At 32.5% G+C, this 16,882-nt stretch overlaps 1 protein-coding gene across 1 annotated transcript in view; it reads left to right on the forward strand.

Moving 5' to 3' along the window:
• Positions 1 to 16,882, forward strand: part of ADAM18 (ADAM metallopeptidase domain 18) — an 80,374-nt gene that overhangs the window by 35,508 nt on the left and 27,984 nt on the right. The window contains exons 8-12 of the mRNA XM_039853766.1: positions 1,921 to 1,992; positions 2,224 to 2,390; positions 3,373 to 3,454; positions 11,807 to 11,943; positions 15,399 to 15,585. Coding sequence (XP_039709700.1) covers positions 1,921 to 1,992; positions 2,224 to 2,390; positions 3,373 to 3,454; positions 11,807 to 11,943; positions 15,399 to 15,585 — 645 coding nt within the window. The remainder of the gene's footprint in view (positions 1 to 1,920; positions 1,993 to 2,223; positions 2,391 to 3,372; positions 3,455 to 11,806; positions 11,944 to 15,398; positions 15,586 to 16,882) is intronic.

Below are 16,882 nucleotides of genomic sequence, written 5' to 3' on the forward strand. Positions count from 1 at the left end.
AGCTCAGATGTGGCATCCACATGTACCTGCTGACTGGGTGCAGGGAGAGCTCAACAAAAGAACAATGGTGTCTGCCAACACTTCCGTCTTGAGAGAGCTTCCCTTTCCCCTGCCCCTCCAGCTCTCACCGAAAGTTAGTCAATTTATCCCCTCCTCATAAGTCCCTGGTGCTTATGAGGAGGAGATAAATTTCTATCCCACTGCTAGAGTTCAGAGGGGGTGAATTTGTGAGTGAACAAGTTTGCGGGCAGTCCCTTTATGACCTGCATCTCCTAGGTCTCAAGCAGCTATTCATCTCACTCGACCACAACACCTACTGGATGCCTGGTGTGAGGCTGGAAGCCCTAGCTCCTCAGAGGGGACCTCCACAACAGAGATATTTCTCTCACTTCTTAACCACCACACTGTGCATGTGGGACCTGCCCGTTCAGCATCTCCACCCCTCCTACAAGTCTCGTGTGGCTTCTTCTTTATATCCTTAGTTACAGGATTTCTATTAAGCTTATGTTCAGGTGGTTCTCAATGATGGTTGTTCTGTAAGTTAGTTATAGTTTTGATGTGGTCATTGGAGGATGTGAGCACAGCATTTACTTATCCTGCCATCATGACCAGAAGTCAGCCTTGATCTTTTAATGATTCAGAGAACTATGTAAAAATTCCTTACTATGATGTTAATTTCTATTTATAATTCTGTTAAAGTTTGTTTTTTATATTGTGTTCCTATGCTATTAGATATAATCAGGTTTAGAATGCTTCCATCTTTCTGATGAATATTTTGTTGATATTCAGTTATGTCCATTATTATATGTCCATATTATATATTATATATATAATATATTATATATTATATATATAATATATAATATTATTATATGAAAAAATATATAAATATATATATTATAATATGTCCATATTATATCCATTTTTTGCCTTAAGCTTTTTTTCATATTAATGTAACTATTATACTAATTAATATAACTGTCATATAATATAAAATATGCATTTTGTCTCCAATTTTCCTGGTATATATTTTCATGCTTCAATTCATATTTCAATGTCCTTTTAAGTTAGGGTTTTAAAAAGAATTTTAATCTGTATAAACTGGGTTGTTATACAATTATCAATAGCCCTAGTGTTTGGGCTATTGATAATTTGTGATTATTGACATATGCAAATTCATTTCAATAATTATATTTTAATTTCTTTCTCTTGCTTTTCATATGTTTGGCCTTGCAAAGGGTCACTTTCATTCATACCACACATGCTGTATTTTGTAAACAGAAAATAAGGTTTTTCGGGAAAAGTTACGTATAGAGAAATTGCAAAGTGCAAGCAGTCTTTAAAGAGCTAGTAGGATAGCATCTCTTTTTTTTCTATATCAGAGAACTCTATCCATTTCATTTTATTTTCTGCCAGTAGTCTTATGCAAACTTGCTGGAGATTATTAAAGATCCCAGCTGCCACTTTTTATGTTTTCTGGAAATATACATACAATTTGAAATGTTTCAGAGAAAATCTTATGACTTTTGTTCTTTTAAATGAGAAAATATTCTTGATATTGTTCACTACTATTACTCAGAGCTCTGTATTTAAACCAAAAGACTTAGTGTTTAGTTAGAGATTTGAGTCCTTGTTCTCACCCTTAGCATTGTGTGATCTTGGAACCTTAACTTTTCACCCTTAATTTTTATATGTGTAAAGAGAAAGGTAATCACAACCATATCACTTTAATACTATTGATTAATACATGAAGGCCCTAGGTTTACTTTATGTCTACAAATTATTAAGCATTTGATAAATTTTAATTCTGCTTATGTCCTTTCAGTTGAGCACTACATTATTGTAACATTTTATGTGCATTTAAAATATGGTAGTTTAGTGATTTTCACTAGTGATTAAGAAACCAACTTTGTCTTTTAGTATGATTATATGGGCTCTGAAGTGGCAGTTGCAGCTGAGAAAGTTGTTTATATCTTCGGTCTTATCAACACTGTAAGTATTTATGTTTTATATTTAAATAAGAAACACTCTGTTAATGCCATAACATTATTTGCATAAATAGCATTTACATTGTTATAAAATGTATATCCCTGCCAAGCAGTTTCACCCACCAATGGATTTATATCCAATTAACAGTAAATTGAATATATTAGCATTAAGTAAGAAAAGTAATGTTATGTTTATGATTACCTAAACTGTATATTGTATATCTTCTGTTTTCAGATGTTTTCCCAGCTTAAACTGACTGTTCAGTTAACATCTTTGGAGCTCTGGTCAGATCAAAATAAGATTCCATCTAATGGGGATGCTAATGAAGTATTACAAAGATTTGTGTCATGGAAAGAAAGATTTTTGATTCAAAGGTCCCATGATATGGCATTCTTATTAATGTAAGTATCATATTTGTATTGATATAGGGCATAACAAATTATTTGATGTTGACTATCAAAATTACATACAAAATTTATTATGTATAATAAGACACCTCAAGAAAAAAGAGTGCAAAATATAAAAATCAGATAATAAGGTAAGACACAAAATCATGGTAGGCCATTATTCTCAGAGTGGACTGTTTACCTATAGAAGTGTAATGAACTGGGAAATAAGAAAGCCTTAGGATAAACATGGGGCCTCTGGCCTCTTGTGTTTTTAAAGATTTTCTCAGAGGTAAATAATTGAAACCATCATTTTAATATTAAATAAAATATAAATAAGTTAACAATGCAATAATTACATATGAAGCTGGTTAATACAAAACATTAAAATAGTAATGTGGCTACCTTTTGGTATTTTTATATAACCAAGGTGTAGCTATTTAATTATATGCACCATATCTTTCAAGAGTCTTTATATAGATTTTTGTTTTAATAATTTGATTATTTTAGATGGAAAAACCCAAAAACACAATTCTGAAGTCTTAAGCACTATGGAATACATTTATAAATCTCTTGGTGTCTCCTGTGGAATCTAAGGTCAAGTTTGGGGAGCAACACTAAGAGCTTAAACGAGTGAGGACGCTTTGTATATCCTCTTTGTGTCTTTTTCTTAGTGAGTCTACTGCATATTCTGTCTCTTTCTCTGCTTGCCCTCCAATCCAACACTCTTACACACTTTAAGGGTTCACTATGTGCATATCATGGCAGTAAGCTATCCTGATTTTAACATCTTAGAATTATTTAGGTCCAGTGGTGACAGCAGTGTTGATTAATTTTTTAGATCTAAATACAAAATGATTGAAAGTGTTGGGCAGGATATGTATTATTCACATTTTAAAGAAAACTAAGCTTTAGTGAGGAATCTAATTCTTAAAAGCTCAATAAGTCATTAATGATTTAAAATGCATTTCTCAACAAGAAAAAATGTATTATTTAGTTATAGGAACTCTCCTAACTATGTGGGAGCAACATATCATGGAATGGCATGTGATCCAAAGCTTGCTGCAGGGATTGCTCTGGTATGCATTTTATTCCCATCTTTCAGTACTTATACAACATTTTGAAAGTTAATATATACTTTGAGAAACAAAAGTATACATAGTATATCTACCATGCAGTTTTGACAGAATTTTAGAAAATGCTTTCTTATGGATTTTGAAACTAAAATATCACAGGTTTTAAAAGATTTTTATAATGGTAAAATACATATCACATAAAATATTCAATTACTTTTAGGTGTACAGTTTAGTTGTGTTAAGTTTCTTTACATTGGTATGAAACATATCTCCAGAGCTTTTCATCTTGCATAACTGAAGCTTTGTAGCCTTTGAGCAATATGACCCCATTTTCCAAATCCTCTACCCGCTGGCAAGCCACCACCATTCCACTCTCTGCTACAGTGAGTATGACATTTTTAGATTCCACAAATAAGGGAGATCATGCAGTATTTGTCTTTCTCTGTCTGGCTTGTTTCATTTAGCACAGTACCATCCAAGTGCATCTGTGTCATTTTCATTATTTTTTTGAGTGAATGAAATTCCAGTATGTATTACATATGTATTTTTTTATTCATCTGTCAGTGGACACTTAGGTTGTTTTCATATCTTAGCTATTGTGAATAATGTTGCAATGAACATGGAAGTGCAGACATCTCCTTGAGATACCAATGTCAATTTTTTTAAATTAAATTTATTGGGGTGACATTGGTTAATAAAATTATATAGGTTTGAAGTATACAATTTGATAATACATAATCTGTGTATTGCGTTGTGTGTTGACCACCCAAAGTCAAATATCCCTATGTCACCATATATCTTATACCCTTTACACTTATCTACCTTCCACACTACTCCCTTGTCCTCTGGTAATCACTAAACTGTTTCTGTGTCTGAGTTTTGTTGTTTTGTTTATTTGTTGCATTCAGCTTTATATCCTACATGAACATGAAATCATATGGTTCTCAACTTTTTCTATCTGGCTTATTTTGCTTAGCATGATAATCTCAAGATCCATTTATGTTGTTGTCCATGGCAGTATTTGATCTTTTCTAATGGCTGATTGTATAATTGTACCATATCATCTTTATCCAGTCATCTACTGAAAGACACTTCAGTTGTTTCCGTGTCTTGGCCACCATCAATAATGCTGAAATAAACATCAGGGTGCATATATCTTTATGAATACATGTATTCAAATTTTTGGGAATTCTGGGTCATATGGTAATTCTATTCTCAATTCTTTTAAGAACCTTCATACTGTTTTCCACAGTGTCTGTACCAATTTGCATTCCCATCAGCAATGTATGAGGGTTCCTTTTTCCCCACAACCTCTCCATCACTTGTTATTACTTGCCTTGTTGATAACAGCCATCCTAACACGTGTGAGATGGTATCTCATTGTGGTTTTGATTTGCATTTCCCTAAAAGCTAGTAAAGTTGAGCATCTCTTCATATGTCTGTTGGCTATTTGCATGTCTTTTTTATCAATAAAAGTTTAATCATTTATGCAGTTGATTACATTAATTGTATTTTGAAACTACATTCTATGATTCTTTTTTTAATTAATTTATTCATTTTTGGTGACATTGATTAATGAAATCCAGTAAGTTTCAGGTATACAATTTAACAGTAAGGCATATATATATTGTATTGTGTGTTCTCCTCTCATAGTTAGATTTCTTTCTGTCACCACATATTTGACCCCTTTTACCCCATCTACCTTCCCCCTCCGCCACATCCTCTAGTAACCACTAGTCTATTGTCCATGTCCATGAGTCTCTGTTTGTCCTGTTAGTTTGTTGCTTTTAGCTTTATATCCCACGTATAAGTGATATCATGTGGTTTTCAACTTTTTCGATCTGGCTTATTTTGCTTAGCATGATTATCTCAAGGTCCGTCCATGTCTTCTTGAGAGAAATGTCTGTTCAGGTCTTCTGCCCATTTTTTAATTGGATTGTTTTTTTGTTGTTGAGTTGTATGTGTTTTTCGTATATTTTGGATATTAGGCCCCTATAGGAGGTGTTGTTTGCACACATATCTCCCTTTCAGTTGGTTGCCTCTTTATTTTGTTGATGGTTTCTTTTGCTGTCCAAAAGCTTTTTAGTTTGATATAGTTTCATTTATTTACTTTTGCTTTTACTATTCTTGTTTTTGAGGTCAAATTCATAAAATCCTGTCTTAAATCGATGGTCTATGAATTTAGTACCTATGTTGTCTTTTATGCAACTTATTGTTTCAGGTCTTATAATCAGGTATTTGATCCATTTTTAGTTAATTTTAGTGTATTTAGTTTCATTGTTTTGCATATGGCTTTTCAATTTCCCCAGCACCATTTGTTGAAGAGGCTTTTTTTTCTCCATTGTATGTTTTTGGCTCCTTTGTTGAAAATTATTTGCCCAGATATGTGTGGGTTTATTTCTGCGCTCTCAATTCTGTCCATTGGTCTGTGTGTCTGTTTATCTGCAAAAAACAAACTTTTTTGATTATTGTCACTTTGTAGTATAGTTTGAAGTCAGGCAGTGTGATATCTCTGGCCTTGTTCTTCCTCAGGATTGCTTTGATTATTTGGGGGCTTTTGTGATTCCATACAAATCTGATGATTTTTTGTTCTGTTTCTTTAGAACATATCATTGGGATGTTGATGAGAATTGCATTAAATCTGTATATTGCTTCAGGTAATATGATCATTTTAACTATGTTGATTCTTCTTATCCATTTACATGCAATATCTTTCCATCTCTATGTGTCTTCCTCAATTTCTTTTAATAATGCCTGTACTTTTCAGCATATAGATCCTTCACATTCTTTGTTAAGTTTATTCCTAAGTATTTTATTCTTTTGTTACAATTGCAAAAGGAATTTTTTTTTCTGAAATTTTATTGTTTATCTTAGAAAAAGGCTTTCAGTTTTTCACCATTAGATATGATATTCATTGAGGGTTTATTGTATATGGGCTTTATATTGTCGAGGTACTTTCGTTCTATACCTATTTTATTAAGTGGATGCTTTATATTTCCACTTGCTTTTTCTGCCTCTATCAATATGATCATATGATTTTTATCTCTTATTTTGTTTATGTAGTGCATCACATTGATCAATTTGCATATGTTGAATCATCCTTGTGCTCCTGGAGTGAACCCCATTTGATAGCGATGTATAATCTTTGTGATGTATTGTCATATTCGATTTGCTAGTATTTTGTTTAGGTATTTTGTATCTGTATTCATCAGAGATATTTTTTTTTTTTTTTTTTTTTTTTTTTTTTTTGGTTATCCTTACCAGGTTTTGGTATTAGAGTAATGTTGTCCTCATAAAATGAGTTAGGAAGTAGCACCTCTTCTTCAAAAATTTGAAAGAGTTTGAGAAGTATAGGTATTAAATCATCTTTGAACATTTGGTAGAATTTACTAATAAAGCCATCTTGTCCTGGACTTTTATTTTTTGGGAGTTTTTGATGATTGTTTCATTTACCTTGCTGTTGAGCAGCCTGTTTAGATTTTCCAGGTTTTCATGATTTCAAGATTATATATTTTAAGAACTTGCTCATTTCTTCTAGGATATTGAATTTGTTGGCATGTAATCTTTTATAATATTCTTATATGATCCTTTGTATTTCTGTGGTATCTGTCATAAGTTCTCTTTCATTTCTGATTTTATTTGTGTCTTTTCTCTTTTTTCCTTTGTGAGTCTAGCCAGGGATTTGTCAATTTTCTTGCTCATTTCAAAGAACTAGCTTTTGTTGCATTTATTTTTTCCATTTTTTTGTTTTCAGTTTCATTTATTTATGCTCTAATTTTGATTATTTCTTTCCTTCTGCTGACTTTAGGCTTCATTTGTTCCTCTTTTTCTATTTTTTTAAGATGAAGCATTAGGTTGTGTATTCGGGCTCGATCTTGTTTTGGGAGATATGGCTGTAATGACATGAACTTTCCTTTAATGACCATTTTTGCCGTGTCCCAAAAGTTTTGATATGTTGTACTATCATTATCATTCTTGATCTTTCTTTTTATTTCTTCTCTGACTCAGTTATTCTTCAGTAATATGTTGTTTAATCTCCATGTATTTGTGGTTCTTCCTGATTTCTTTTTGCAGTTGATCTTTAGTTTCAAAGCATTATGATCAGAGAATATGGTTGGTATGATTTCAACCCTCTTATATTTGTTGAGGCTCTCTGTGTCTCAGTATGTGGTCGATCCTTGAGAATGTTCCATGTGCACCAGAGAAGAATGTATAGGCAGTTGTTTTGGGATGAAAGGCTCTGTAAATGTCATTTATGTCCAGTCGGTCTAATGTGTCATTTAAAGATGTTATTTCCTTATTGATTTTCTGTTTGGATAATCTGTCCATATCCGACAGTGGGGTATTTAGGTCTCCTACCATGATAGTGTTTTGGTCTGTTTCTCTCTTTAGTTCTGTTAGTAATTGCTTTACATATTTTGGGGCTCCCTGATTGGGAACATAGATAATAATAAGCGTTTTGTCTTTTTGGGACATGATTCTCTTTATCATTATGAAGTGTCCCTCAGTATCTTTCTTCACCTTTTTTATTTTGAAGTCTATTTCATCTGATATTAGCACTACTACTCCCACTTTTCTCTGAATGCCATTTGCTTGAATTATCATTTTCTACCCTTTCATTTTGCGTCTGTATTTGTCTTTGGAACTGAGATGTGTCTCCTAGAGGCAGCATATGGTTAGGTTTTATTTTTTGATCCATTGTGCAACTCTGTGCCTTTGTATTCTTGAGTTCAATCCAATTACATTTAGGGTGATTATTGAGGTCTTCTTACAGCCATGTTATCTGTCGCTTTCTTGTAGCTTGGTGTTTCCATTGTTTCCTTGTTTTCGTGTTTCTGTTTTATTTATTTAGGTTGGCTTTTGTTGGTTTCCCTCTGGTTCTTCTTGTTTTATGTTATATACTTCAGTTCTGAATCATTGGTGTGTGGGTACCATTATGAATATGTATACAGTTGTCCGTTTTCTTCTGCACGTGCCTTATCTCCATTCCCTTTTGTGAATTTGAATCTTTGAATCCTTCGCTTTTCAATCACTGTTGTCTCAATTTATTCCCATGTATGCTGAACGTTCATTACTATCTTGCTATAGCAATTCTCTTCTTATCGTTTCAGCTTATAATACCCTGTTCTTAGTAAGGGTTGCACTCTGATTCTGTTTGCCTGATAGTTGCCTTACTCCTAATTATGTAATTTTTTTTTTGTCATTTTGTTTTAGGTGAGCTGACCCCTTTTCGTATTTTCTGTAATGAAGGTCTCATAGTGAAGAATTCTCCAATTTTTTATGTCTGAAAAGGTCTTTATTTCTCTTTCATATCTAAAGGAGAGCTTAGCTGGATACATTATTCTAGGCTGATATTTCCTTTCATTTAATAGTTTGAATATTTAATTCCACTCCTTTCTGGCTTGTAAGGTGTGAGCTGAGAATTCCGACGATAATCTAATGGGTTTTCCTTTATAAGTTACCATCTTGTTCTCCCTGGCTACCCTGAGAATTCTCTTTGTCATTGATTTTTGATAATGTTAATACAATGTGTCTTGGTAAAGGCCTTTTTGGGTTAAGATCATTGGGTGTTCTGTTGATTTCTTGAATTCCAAGCTCCAGTTTATTCCTTAGATTTGGGAAATTCTCATCAACTATTTGTCTGAAAATGCTTTCTAGTCCCTGTTCCTTTTTCTAATCTTTGATAAAGCCTATTATTCTTATGTTTATTCTCCTGATGGTATCAGCTCGTTCTTGTATTTCTCTTTCATTATTTTTCATTCTTCGGTTTCTCTCTTCTTCCTTCTGATTTATTTCTAGCTTTCTGTCTTCGATATCACTGATCCTTTCCTCCATTTGGTTGACTCTATTTCCCAAGCTTGCTATTTCATTTTTCAACTCTTGCAGTGTGTTTTTGATCTCTAGAAGACCTATTCTGTTCTTTTTGAGGGTTTCAATCTCCTTGCTCTGCTCATCTAGTTGTTTTTTCAATTCCTAAAATTGTTGATATGACTCATTTCTGAACTCACCACATTTTTTCAGAAGTACCATCCTGAATTCTCTGTCATTTAAGTCATTTCTCTTTCTTTCTGAGATGCCTTGTCACCTTGGTTGTTCATGGTGTGTAATGGACTATTTCTCCTTCTGGGCATTAATGTAAGTGTATTCTGCTGTTTTTCCAGAAAGGAGATTTATTATATAAAGGTCTCTCTTTAGCCTGTTGCAAAGAAGGCACTTTTCTTTTGGTTTCCAGTAGGTGGTGTCTAAGCCTCTTGGATCCCTGCTTTATATAAAGCCTTAATAATGTCTTTTTTTCCCCTTATAGATGTTTAATCACGCTCTCTACTCTCAGTCTCAGTCCTTGTCAGTGTTAGTGAGAGTTTCAGTAGCGTTCGCTCAGATTTCCCTGGGCTCCGTGGTGTTTGATCTCGGAGGATATGGGGGGAGGGGCCCTCTGCGTTGGCAGTTGGCGGCTGCTGCTCAGCCTCAGTTTTGCAATCACAGCTGGTAAAAATCAACTGTTATTTCTCTGCTGTCTTGCTTCTCTGCTTTCTGCCCTGATGACTCGGCCCTGTGGCTGGTCGCGTGGAGCTCACAGCACTCTCAGGCAGCACTGTTCAGGGAAGTTGCCACACCTTCTTTCCTCTCCTTCCTCCTACAGGAAGCTCTGGCAGCTGTGAGAGGCAGCTTCTTTATTTCTCCTTGTCTACCACTGGACACCTGGGGTTCTAAACTGTGATAGCTCTTATACACAGATTCCATGCTCAGATGTGCTGGTGTGCATTTTGTGTGTTTTTTGTTGAGTTTTAGATGATCAGCTTATTGTTGTTTCAAGGGGAGAGATATGGAAACATCTCTCACTCCACTATGTTTCTCCAAACTCCTCCCAAAAGTTTTGATCTATTGTATTTTCATTATTATTTGTTTTTATGTATCCCTTGATCTCTTATTTCATATTTTATATATTTCAGTGCTAGATATTTTAAAAAATAGTTTATACCTTTTTGTTGATACTTATACCTGAAATTTATTTCAGATTCATAAGATTGTTTCAGTACTTGGAAATCAATTAATGCAGTCTATCTCATCAATAGACTAAAAAAAAAAAATCATATGATCACATCAATACATTCAGAAGTGGCACTTGACAATATCCAACACCATTTATGATTTTAAAGAAATATAGCAAACTACAAATAGAAGGGAACTTCCTAAACTTGAGAAAGAACATCTACAAAATACCTATAGTTAATATCACCACTAGTGGTAAGAACTGAAATGCTTTCCCTCTAAGATCAGGAATAAGACAAGAATGTAGATCACCACTCCTATTCAGCATTGTACTGGAAGTGCAAAACATAACATCAAATGCTGTGAGGATGCAGAGCAGCAGGGACTCTCATTCATTGTTGATAGGAATGTGAGATGGTACAGCTGCTAGAGAAAACAGTTTGGCAATTATTTACAAAACTCGACATACTCTTATCATATGATCTAGATATTATTCTCTTTGGCATTTACCCAAAAGAGATGAAAACTTATATCCACACAAAAACCTGCACATGAATGATTAGAGGTGCTTTATTCATAATTGCCAAAAATTGGAAATAACTAAAATATTCTTTATTAGGTGAATGGATAAACAAACTTGGGTAAATTCACATAAAGGATTATTATTCAGTGATTGAAAAAATGAGCTATCAAGCCCTTAATGACATGGAGAAACTTAAGTGATTAGTGAAAGACGCCAGTCTCAAAGGCTAAATTTTGCATGATTTCAACTCCATGATATTATGGAAAAGGAAAAACTATGCAGAGAGTAAAAAAATTATTGGTTGTCAGGGGTTTGTGTCTTGCTCACATCAGTACTTATCTTTTTTTTTTTTTAATAAATGAAGGCTTCAGAGAGAGGCATTGTAGATCTGCCCAAAAAAAAAAAAAAAAAAAAAAAAAAAAAAACTAGTTTGACTTTCTCTCCTAAAACTATTTCTGATGTCAGAACTGCCAAATCAACTCTTAAGAATTTATGTATTTTTTAAGTGTTTACTTGGAAAGTAGTATAGTTACTGAAACAATGCTTATTCTTCTCAAAACATTTTTTTAAATTATTGGAATTTAAATCTGTAATATGGAATAAAAGCATATAATAGCATTAATTGTATTTTGAACATGTCAATGTCATTTGGGTTAAAGATACTATTTCTCAAAAAAACAAAACTTATCTAATTTTTTTTCTATATATTTAAGAAATAATGAGCTTTGGTGTACCAGTTTCTTAAATTTGTATTTGCATTTAGATAATATGCCAACAAATTATTGAAAAGATCAAAGGAGTGAAGAATTAACTTAGGCAACTTTTTTTGTTTTTGTATTAAGTATCCGAAGATGATAACTTTAGAGGCATTTTCAGTTGTTATGGTGCAGTTGCTTGGAATTAATCTGGGATTGACATATGATGACATCTATAATTGTTACTGTCCAGGAACTACATGCATTATGAATCCTCAAGCAATGTAAGGTGTTATTTTTAACAAATCTATTTTCTCTTAGGAAGTGTTTGTAGTAGTCCTTGATTATAATCTCTTGCAATATAACTTGAGTAAGTATATTTTTAATAAATATTTATGTGCTTATTTAAAGTTTATTAAAGAAAATGAGTATTTCATATTGCAGACAATGTGCTTAATAGTTTATATTCAGTAGTATAGTATAGAGAGAAAATGGATGTTGATAATACTCTTCTGGAGTTTGCTAGTCTTGAGGTTAAATTTATTTATTCAGTCTAAAAATATGAAATAAGCATTTACTGCGTGACCGATTGTATGTTTGTCTTACCAGTGGTTAACATGATAGATATGTCCTAAATATATTAGTCCATCAGGAACAGAAAATTAAAAAAGCGCTCAGAAGAATAAACAAAATATAAACAGGTTATCATAGGTGCAAGAAGGAAATAAATAGGGAATACATGGGGAGAAGAAAATTTCTAATAACGTGGTCTACAAAAGTTTCTCTGAAGGAATAATTATAATGGGACCTGAAAGAGAAGGAATGAATCTGGTCATGTAAAGAACTTGTTGAAAACTTTGCAGGGTAGGCAAGTGAGTGATACTTGGATAGCAAGAAGCTTGAAGAGCTCAACACAGTGGAATAGGAGATTGGAGAATGGGCCAGAGATAAAAATGAAAAACAAAAGAAATAGCTGGGACTATAAAAAAGAACATATAAGGCATAAGGAAAAGAAAATAAAATACGATGAGGCTAAAGAGGAATGAGTCTCAGGGGAAGAAGTCCAGGAGGTAATGTAGGATATGTAGAAAAGAGCCTGATCATGTAATAGTGATGCAGGAGTTGGGATTTTTATGATCAATGTAACAAAACACATTTTTACTTGATTTATGAAGTATGGACAATAAAAATTAAAATGAATTTATATCAGAGGGAAGAACAATATAGCAATATTTGGGAGATGATTCTCATAATAATTATAGCAATTTATTAAGACTGAGAGAGAGGGAAATGTCCAGAATGATTTGTAGGATTTTGGCTTTCACAATTTATTTACAGATATTGAAAAAAGGCAAATATTTTAGAAATAGACAAAAAGGGGGTTAATCTTGAGGCAGTTTGTATACGTTACTTTAGGAGTGCTGAGTCATTCATTAGAGTTAATTACACAATTATATGGGTCAGGATCTCAGAGAACAAGGGATCTGAAATGTGGGAGCCATCAGCATACTGATGGGAATTACAACTATGAACAGACCATTTAGAAAGAAATTGAAAAAGGTGAAAATAAGTGCCTTAAGGCATAGCTTTGCATACTTCCCATATTTATTTATAGGCTAATTTAGGAAAAAGCAATGACATGGAGGAGTAGGAATAGAAATGAAGAAATATTAGGGTAAGAACCAGGATAGTATGGAATCTTACCTAGAGAGGACTGTGTTTAAAGAATAAGGGGGAGGACGGTATTTTAGTCTCCCCCAATTCTCTCACAAAATAGAGAGTAAAACTATGAAACAAACAAAAAAGCAAAAGCATCTGTTTCCAAAACTGGAGTCCACCAAAGATACCAGCTGGTCAGGCCTATCCACTGACAAAATAATAGCTGTATGCAGTAGGTAGCTGTGAAGAGGAAGTAAAAGAATCACAATGAGACCTCTAAAAATCTTACAAACTTCGGACACCAAAAAAAGAAAATAATGAATAATAATAATAAAATAAAAAATAAAATAAAAATCTTACAAACTAAAGAGCTCAGAAATACTTGACTAATCTACATGCCAAAAAGTTGTCCCCACTGAGACTGAAATATCAGTATGCTCATGTCATTATAGGAGCCAAAATTGGTGGGAATACAGATCACAGGTGAGAGCAAAAGGACTGAACTTTTCTTAAGATGCTGGTATAGCCTTGGTGTCTGTCCTTTAAAAATCTAATAACAATGAGGACATGTAGCACTCAGATAATATTTTTGAAATTATAGTACCATTCTCTACTAAGAGGAATGGGGGCACCTTGGAGAGATGATTGATTCTAGGGTTAAGGCAGAGAAAGGCAAGTGAGCCTGGAACATCTTGTGTCAGAATATAAGGTGGTGTTCAAAGAATAGTGGATTTGTCAAAGGGACACAAAAGCCAGTTTGAAGGGCCTCCTTATAGCTAAATATGTGACGATTTGAGTGTCATAAGTAATAATGATAGTAATGTAAAATAGTAAAATAGGAAGATATGATTCCATATTTATATAAATACAGAAAAGAATAAATTGGAAAGTTAGAAATGGGAGATTTCCATAAAACCAAAGTACTTCTCTCTAAATAATTATTAACTGACAGACATACTTTTAATCATCTGATCTTAGAGAATTTTATTATTAATATAATAAATTAAAATCATGTGCCACTTGTTAGGAGGCAGCGAAATAAACTCTTGTGATATGTTGCCAAGATGCATAACTTCAGTCTAATTATGAGAAAACATTTCATGAATCAAAATTGAGGGACATTTTACCAAATAATCAGCCTATAATCATAAAATTTTGAGGTTATGAAATCCAACAAAACCATAGGTTACTAGTATAAGAAGGCATGAAAATTAAATGCAATGATTGACCCCGAACTGGCTCTTTTTTCTGTAAAGTGATAGTATTGTGATGAAGTGGAATTCTGAAAGAAATTTGAGGATTAGGTGTTAGTAATGTATCAATATTTTCTGGTTTTACATATCTGTTTAAGGAGAATTTATTTCTATGTAAGAATTCTACATTAAAATATTTAGAGTTACCAAAACATCTTGTTGGCAACTTACGGTTAACTGTTTCAGGAAACAAAATTTATTCTTTGGACTGCATTTGTATTGTTTCTCTAACTTTGAGATTGTTACAAAATTAAACAAAAACTCAATAAACCATACATTTAGGTGAATAGAAATTAAAAAGAAAAAGGAATCTAGGGCTTATGTATTTTATATACTTAATATGTAGATATTTTAATTGATTAATTTTGTTATCAAAGAACAAATATTCCTGATTTTTTTATTAACATAATCAACTATCTTCTATTCTTTCAGATTTCATTTAAATTTCTTAGTATATTTCATATTCTTAGTGATCACTAATGCTTCTTATAATGATTATAATTATGATTTTGGAAATAATACAAAAATAATAAATAATAGGTCATACTTAAATAGAGCTTTTTGTGTGCCAAATACTGTTGTATTTTAATATATTCCAGCTCATTTCATCTTAACTTCCTCTACTTGTTGGATTTCTATTCTATTCAGTTACCATAGAAATGGACTCATTGCTTTTATTTATGACTTATATTAAAAATAAAAGCACACTCTCTTTTTGGCTTTTTTTTTGAAACTGATGTTATACAGAATTAATAGTGCTATATTGAAGAATGTAACTTTGCAACTAATTTTATTTTATTTATCTAAGTAATATAATTTAATTTTAGACGTTCCCGTGGTGTAAAGTTTTTTAGCAGTTGCAGCATAGATGAATTTAAACATATAGTTTCACAGCCTGAATTTAAATGTCTTCAGAATCAAACAATTTCAAAAGTGAACGTCCAAGGAAGAGAATCAAGTTGTGGCAATAGCTTTAAGGAAAGTCATGAGGAATGTGATTGTGGCCTTCCAGAGGTTAGTGACAATCATTAATATTTCATCTAAATATTTGTTTTTGCGTTTCTCGTATAGTCTTATAAATATAGATGTGATATCAAAGGAGAGGGTTTTTTATTTTTTATTTTTTTATGCTGAGTTATTTTATCAGATATCTAAGATGAGGAGACATGGGGCATATGGTAACTGACTCATTCTGAATTTGAAGAGTTTATGGAGCAAGTGTAGCATGGATTAAATAAGATTTTCATCATTGTGTAACCATGAAGAGCAGCACCCACTTTCTGTAGCACAAATATCAGTACCATCAATAATACCATCTCCTGAATTCCTCCCAAGTGACTACATTTGTTCTCTAAATTATAAAATGTGTATATTTGTTTACCTCCTCATTTAATTTCAGTCCTTGCATCAGGGGGAATTCATTTATTTTAACTTGTTTTCACAGAATGGAATCAATCATAATCCTTGGTTTGTTATTGCTTTATTTGGCTTTTTGCTAAGATCTTTATTTTTCAGTTGTGCTTGGTAAGATGACTAGTTTTTGAATTTTGTTGTACCTGCCTTTGATATACATATACATGGTGGTTTTTTTGATAATCCGTATTTCCTAGAGTATATGAAAACTGTCTAATTATTAGGAACAAACTTCTATATAACTTGATTGCATCACAATTATAAATGAATGACCCAAATCTGTATTTTTACTAATTTTGATTGTCCAACCTCTCAGCATTTGAGGAAGCAGATCCTCCAGACCAAGACACGTGGTTAGATGATTGCAGCCATATTAATCTTTGGGAGAACAAAATCCATAAATACTAATCTGAGTGACTGCAAAATCCCTGATCCAAAGAAACCATAAAATAATTAATGACTGCTGTCGTTTTAAGCCACTAAGTATTTGTTATAAAGTAGCAGATAACCATTTTATGTGTATTGCTTTGCATGTCATAAAAATGTTCACATGTTTTCCTCTAAAGATATTTGGAAATATTTCTACAATTTACATTTAGATATGCAATCTTCCACAATTTTTTTGTATCTACAATAAGGACATCAAATTGAAAATCATAATTTATTTAAAGATTGTTATTCCTGTCCTGCACTGAATCATAATATTGGTCATCGATCAAGTAAACATTTATGAGTTTTTCTGTTTTTTCTACACTTGTGCTAATATTATACTATTTTAATTATTATAGATTTCTATTACTTCATGGAATATGATATTATATATCCCCCAGCATTGTTATTCAAGTTAATGATTATCTTGGGTGATGTGACCCTTTGCATATTAGTATGAATATCTGAT

The sequence above is a fragment of the Pteropus medius genome, unplaced genomic scaffold (genome assembly GCF_902729225.1).
Source record: "Pteropus medius unplaced genomic scaffold, Ma_sr-lr_union100, whole genome shotgun sequence".
Taxonomy (NCBI): Eukaryota; Metazoa; Chordata; class Mammalia; order Chiroptera; family Pteropodidae; genus Pteropus; species Pteropus medius.